The sequence below is a fragment of the Apium graveolens genome, chromosome 11, assembly GCF_009905375.1.
Source record: "Apium graveolens cultivar Ventura chromosome 11, ASM990537v1, whole genome shotgun sequence".
In the NCBI taxonomy this organism is placed as follows: domain Eukaryota; kingdom Viridiplantae; phylum Streptophyta; class Magnoliopsida; order Apiales; family Apiaceae; genus Apium; species Apium graveolens.
The window spans coordinates 201,642,504-201,648,816 of NC_133657.1; the positions used below are offsets into that span (position 1 = coordinate 201,642,504).

General features: G+C 31.7%; 1 protein-coding gene across 1 annotated transcript; it reads right to left on the reverse strand.

Moving 5' to 3' along the window:
* Positions 1 to 5,954, reverse strand: LOC141696513 (uncharacterized). Its single transcript, XM_074500643.1, has 7 exons — positions 5,604 to 5,954; positions 4,544 to 5,257; positions 3,619 to 4,004; positions 3,432 to 3,531; positions 3,217 to 3,345; positions 2,716 to 2,863; positions 1 to 32 (listed from the first exon to the last, which is right to left on the reverse strand). Exons 1-7 carry the CDS (start codon positions 5,952 to 5,954, stop codon positions 1 to 3), a joined length of 1,860 nt encoding a protein of 619 aa, XP_074356744.1.
* Positions 5,955 to 6,313: the final 359 nt, after the last annotated feature.

The following is a 6,313-nucleotide window of genomic DNA, read 5'->3' on the forward strand; positions in this document are numbered from 1 at the left end:
CTAATCATCATCAACGTCAAAGCAAAAATATCCTAAAATAAACAATAAGAATATATTAGCCAATATGTATTTAAAATCACATTACATCAAAATGTATTTAAAATCACATTACATCAAAATGCATTTAAAATCACTTAGAGATACATATAAATTCACATATTAACGATACATTTAAAATCACATAAAAAATGTATATAAAATCACATAAAATGCATATTAAAACACATTACATATTAAACATATGCTAGTAAATCACATTACATGAAAATGATTTTAAAATCACATAAAAAAGCATTTAAAATCACATAAAATGCATATAAAATGCATATAAACGTATCCATTTCACAAATTAACTATAAACATAAACACAACTAATTAGAGCATTGTTTAATTACGTAAATTAAACCATTAAATCAACTTAATCTATATATACAACAAATTAAAGTTCCAAACTCACATATAAAGTGCAATATTTATCCATTTTCGAGTACGAATCATGTTTACAAGAGCAAACCCCTACAAATTAACCCTAAAAATACATTTATACTTCTACTTAAACGTAAACAAACCGACAAAAAACCTAAAATTTATACTTATACATATATTCAACAAATTGACAAAACCGACGAATCTTTTACATGCAAAATTTTACATGAAAACTGAAAAATCATATGAACTTCAATTGGAAGTGAAAAAATTCAATTAAAGTGAGAATTATCCATTTCGAGTACTTTTATGTGTTAACGAGAGCAAACCCCTAAAAATTAAACCTAAAAATACATGTATACTTCTAAAAAGAGTAAACAGACCGACGAAACACCCAAAAATTATGACTTTAACCTATATTCAACAAATTGACATAACCGACGAATGTTTTACATGCAAAACTTTACGTAAAAACTGAAAAATCAATGAAGTTTGATTTGAAGTGAAACACATCAATTTAAGTGAGAATAATACTTTAACAAACACAAAAAACATATAATTAACTTCGAATCATATATATAAACACAAAAAATACATACACATACACACATATATGCAATCGAGTAAAAAAATAGCTTACGTAAGAAAATCTTACATCGAGAGTGAAACCGGAGGCAATGAGAGATGATTTGGGGCTCCTTTGTGAATTAAATGCCATTGAATCGAAGTATTTTAGTGAAGTTTTGATCGTAAGAGAGATAGAGAGAATAGAGAGATTGAGAAAAAAATAGAGAAAAGAAAAGTGAACCATTTTTTTTATTTATAAGAGACTTAAAACCGACCGTCTGGCCCTTAAAACCGACCACCGGGTCGGTCAGTTTTAACCTTGAACCCTGTGCAACATGCAAAACGGTGTCGTTTTGCTCAAGGCGGGGTTTTTAATTTTTCGCAAAAAAACCCGCATTTTTTTGGTGGTCGGTTATGACCCAAAGTGGTCGGTTTTATAGAATTTATTTTTTTAATTATTTTATAATTTTAGGGTTTAGGGGTTAAAAACCCCTATATTTAAAAAAATCTTATAAAAACATGATTATTATTATTTAAATAGCTTAATTTTTGGTACATTTGCTCGTTTTTACCGCGTCGGTCCATCCGTACGGTTCGATCATGTGTATTTCATATTTTTTATTTTTTTATTAATTATTTCATTTTTTTTATCAAAATTGCTAATTTTCTTATAAAAACATATTTGTGATCGTTCAAATGTGCTAATTTTTTGTGCATTAACATATTTTGACATGGAGTTAACATCCGTACAGTTCGATTGTTAAATATAAATTTTAAAGTTATACTTATAGTATCGAATGGTATGTTCAACTTATTCTGTCTACAGAATGCCGACATGCTTACTGAAATAATTATATTCCATATGATTTTGATTATAATATTTTTCAAATAGCCTAATTTTTGGCACATTTGTTCGTTTTCACCGCTTCAGTCCATCCATACGGTTCGATCCTGTGTATTTTATATTTTTCATTTTTTTTAATTTTTAATTAAATTTGCTAATTTACTTATAAAAACGTAATGGTACTCGTTAAAATGTGCTATTTGTTTTTGTGCATAAGCATATTTTGACATGAATTTAACATCCGTATGGTTCGATCGTTAAATATACCTTTTAAAATTATACTTTTCACATCGAATTCATTTTTTTTTAATTTTAAATTAAATTTGTTAATTTACTTATAAAAACGTAACGATACTCGTTCAAAAGTGCTATTTTTTTGTGCATAAGCATATTTTGACATGAAGTTAACATCTGTACGGTTCGATCGTTGAAAATAAGTATTAAAAATGTACTTTGACCAAGACTGCTAAAATCGACCGAGGTCAAATGTCCAAAGTGGTCGGTTTTACACCAGAAGTAACCGACCACCTTAAAATCGACCGACCCTTTAAGGAGACGGTCGGTTTTATCAAGAAGCTGGTTGGTTTTATCAAGAAGGTGGTCGGATTTAGGCAAGGAGATGGTCGGTTTTCTGGGAAATATTACGGTCAAATATTATGATTTTTTGGCCCTAACCGGACGTAAACACATAAAAATTTAGCATTAAAACCAAAAATTCACAAACCCATTAAAAATTTACTATAACTTATAAATAAAGTATCCTAATCATTACAAAATTTACTAAAAATCATCTTTAAAATACAAATGACGTTATTCAAAATCGTCAAAACCATCATCATCTTCGTCATCATCATCATCATCCTCATTGTCACCTTCACTTATTTCTTCTTCTCCTTCATTTTCATCTTCGTCATCCTTCAAATCATCTTCTTCGTCTTCTTCTTCACGCCGAATAAACGATATTTGTCCGTATTGTGCAAAATCGACAAAGAGCGAAAACGAGGTCGATGCATTAGATCTATCTTCCTGAAAAGTGTACTCTATATCATTTTGCGCAACGATAGATTCATCAATTGGGCGACTTTTAGATTTGACCACCGTATATATTTTTGCTTTTAGATCCAATACAGTAGGAGCATAATATACTTGTGAGGCTTGACTAGCTAAAATAAAAATCTCATTTGACTTCAATCTTGAAGTCATATAAACTGTAATCACACGATTCTTATCAATCCTCACACCATTATCAACACTATCAAACCATATACATTTGAACAAATATACATGATTGCATCCTTGATAAATAAGTCTAATAATTTCTTATAGTTGACCATAATAATCAAGATTATTTCTGTGCAAATTTCCTTTAACAACAATACCAGAACCGAATGCAGATTTTGTTGAAAATTTATACCATTAACTTGACAAGTCTCAAAAGTCATAACTTTTACTACCGGCCCTTCAAGTAAGTCCATAAAATGAGGTCCTTCCACCTCATCTTTATCAACCTAAAAACAATTCAAATTGATGAGACATTGTAATTATAAGAATTTAAAACAAAAACAAATCATGCAAATTAAAAATAGATAAATACCTTCTGTTTAAACCAAGTTTTAAATCGACTTTTGACAATACGATCTAAATCTTGAGGTGTTGTTTCTGGGCGTTGTCGCATAACACGATCTTGGTACTTCCTTAAATATAATTAGAAATTAACAAAAATCATGCATGTGTCATTAACAAAAATTATTACGCATATTTTTAAAGTAAGATTTTGGTACCTTAGATAAGGTTGAACTTCAGGAGAGTTTAAAAGAACATATTCTTCCACTAACTCTCGTTCATCATCACTCATGTATCGAGTTCCTTCCTTTCCAAGAGATTGAATTGGATATTTGAACACTTCTAAATTCTCCGAATTTTGCACATCAAACAAAACGTCGTTACGACGTACCTTATTATGGATCGTGTCAGAGGAAAAATAAAAGGAACAAATATTAAGAATCTCCTCCTCCACATATCGTTCGGCAATTGACCCCTCAACCCTTGCTTTATTACCGACTTTTTGTTTTAATTTGCCCAACAAACGCTCAATTAGATACATCCAATGCCAATAAGCAGGTCCAGCAAGTCTAATTTCTTCGGCTAAATGTACAACCAAGTGTTCCTTCGAATCAAACCAACTTTGAGGAAAAATCGTTTCCAACAAACACAACGCTTTGATAACCGATTTTTCCATTATTTCCAAGTCGGTTTTTGTAACCACGGATGAACATAAATCTTGGAAAAAGTTAGAAATTGTCGTGATTGCATCGGCAATAGGCGCCGGTAGAAGTTCACGAATTGCGAGAGGCAATAATTTTTGAAGAAAAATGTGACAATCGTGCGATTTGACAACGTGATATATTTGAGGAATAACCATCAGGAAGTTTTAGTGAACTAATCCATTCACACAAAAGTTTACGTTGTTTTCTAGTAAGGAAATAAGGTGCTTTAGGTGACTTTCCTTTCTCATCGATCCACAAATGTGGTAACACCCCAAAATGCTTGCAATCCGCTCTTACTTTTTTATGATCTTTTGACTTTGCCGCATTGACAATAGTAAAAAAAAATGTTTTCAAAAACATTTTTTTCCGTATGCATGATGTCAATTGAATATCGTAAACTATGTGATGACCAACAAGGGAGTTCGTAAAAGATTGAGACATGAGTCCAATGATGCTCTTCCCCGTATCCGACACTTCTTGCCTTCAAATTAGTCTTTCCGGGAGGTGAAAAAACTAAACCATCAAGTAATTCCTTAACACCCTCACCGGACAAACGACCACGAAACAATCTTCTTTCTTCGTTATCAAACAAATTACTTTTTTGACGGAGTGGATCATTTGATTCAAGGAATATTCGGTTCGTGCCATAGAAACTACATTTTCCATAATATTTTAATTGAAATCCTTGCACGCTTCCAAGACACACTTGACATCCAATCTTTCCTTTGCCCGACCACCCACTTATCATACTCATAGCGGGATAGTCACTAATTGTCCACATAATAGCCGCTCTCATTATAAAATTTTGTTTCAAAGATTGGTCGTATGTCTTCACCCTGGTATTCCACAATATCTTCAATTCATCGATGAGAGGCCTTAGACAAACGTTAATATCTTTTCCAATGCTATTTGGACCCGGAACTATATCGGTCATGAACATATAAGGCTTTTTCATACACATCGATGGTGGAAGATTGTAGACAACTATCACCACGGGCCATACACTATATGTTTTTTTCCTGGTAGGGCCAAAAGGGTTGAAACCATCGGTCGCAAGACCGAGCCTTATGTTACGAATCTCTTGAGCAAATGAAGGATACCGACGGTCAAAATTTTTCCACTCTTCTCCATCCGCGGGATCAAAGGAAAGTGTCTGAAGATTTTTTTGCTATTTTTTAACCGTCTTTCCTAGAAACATCCCGATAACGATCTTCACCACATATATCACACACAACTTTATCCTTGTCATCTCCATAAAATAACATACAATCATTCTCATATAAATCAATTTTTTCATATTCAACCCTCAAATCCTTCATAATTCTTTTCATTGCATAATAACTTTCGGCTAATGTATGTTTTTTTGGTAACACATCCGTAAGAAGTTTAAGCAAACTATCAAAAGCTTTATTACTACAATGCGAGTTATTTTTGAATTCCAATAATTTGGTGGTAAAGCTTAATCTTGTGTACTTTGTATTGCCGGGATAAATAGGTACTCCATTTTCAACAATAACCTCGTACAATTTTTTAACACTATCATTTGGAGCTTCTTCTACATTCATAGTTCCCGTATCCGTAGTTTCATAAAATTGATAATTTTCACTGGCTAAATCATGTAACATCGCATTCAAATCTACCGGTTCTTCTACTCTCGAAGGTTCCCGAACACAATAACGGTGATGTGATGTTCGACTACGTTTTCTTCCTATTTTTTCACCGTGCGACGTCCACACGGTATAACCCTCAAGCATCCCTTTAGCGAGCAAATGAAATCTAACATCATCAATCTTTAACCAATTCAAATTTTTACAACGTTTACACGAGCACTTCATTGTACCATCTTCCATTCCATTTTCGCTAGCAAATTTTTAAAAAATTTCTACACCAATTCTATATTCCGGGGTCAATAAAATTTTATTCCTTTGCAATTGATTACCAATCTAACTTCGATCAATGGTTTCCATCTACAAAATTATTTTTTAAAATTAAAAAAAAATATATTTAACAAATAATTTATCATTAATCTCATCATTATTCATGTATTTCATAAAACACACACACACACACACACACACTATAATTACACTAAATGAAACTAACTTACAAATTATCTACTACCAAACTTCAATTCTCACAACAAACATTATATAAAAAAATAAAAACATTAAATACATACAACAACATTTAATACATACACCACCGACAT

Excerpts from the sequence above, each read along its gene's own strand:
- LOC141696513 (XM_074500643.1), bottom strand. The coding sequence starts at position 5,954 with ATGGAAGATGGTACAATGAAGTGCTCGTGTAAACGTTGTAAAAATTTG. Across the intron at positions 2,864-3,216 it reads AAAATCTGCATTCGGTTCTG|GAAGATAGATCTAATGCATC; the intron begins GTATTGTTGTTA and ends TACACTTTTCAG. Across the intron at positions 33-2,715 it reads TGAAGGAGAAGAAGAAATAA|GATATTTTTGCTTTGACGTT; the intron begins GTGAAGGTGACA and ends TGTTTATTTTAG.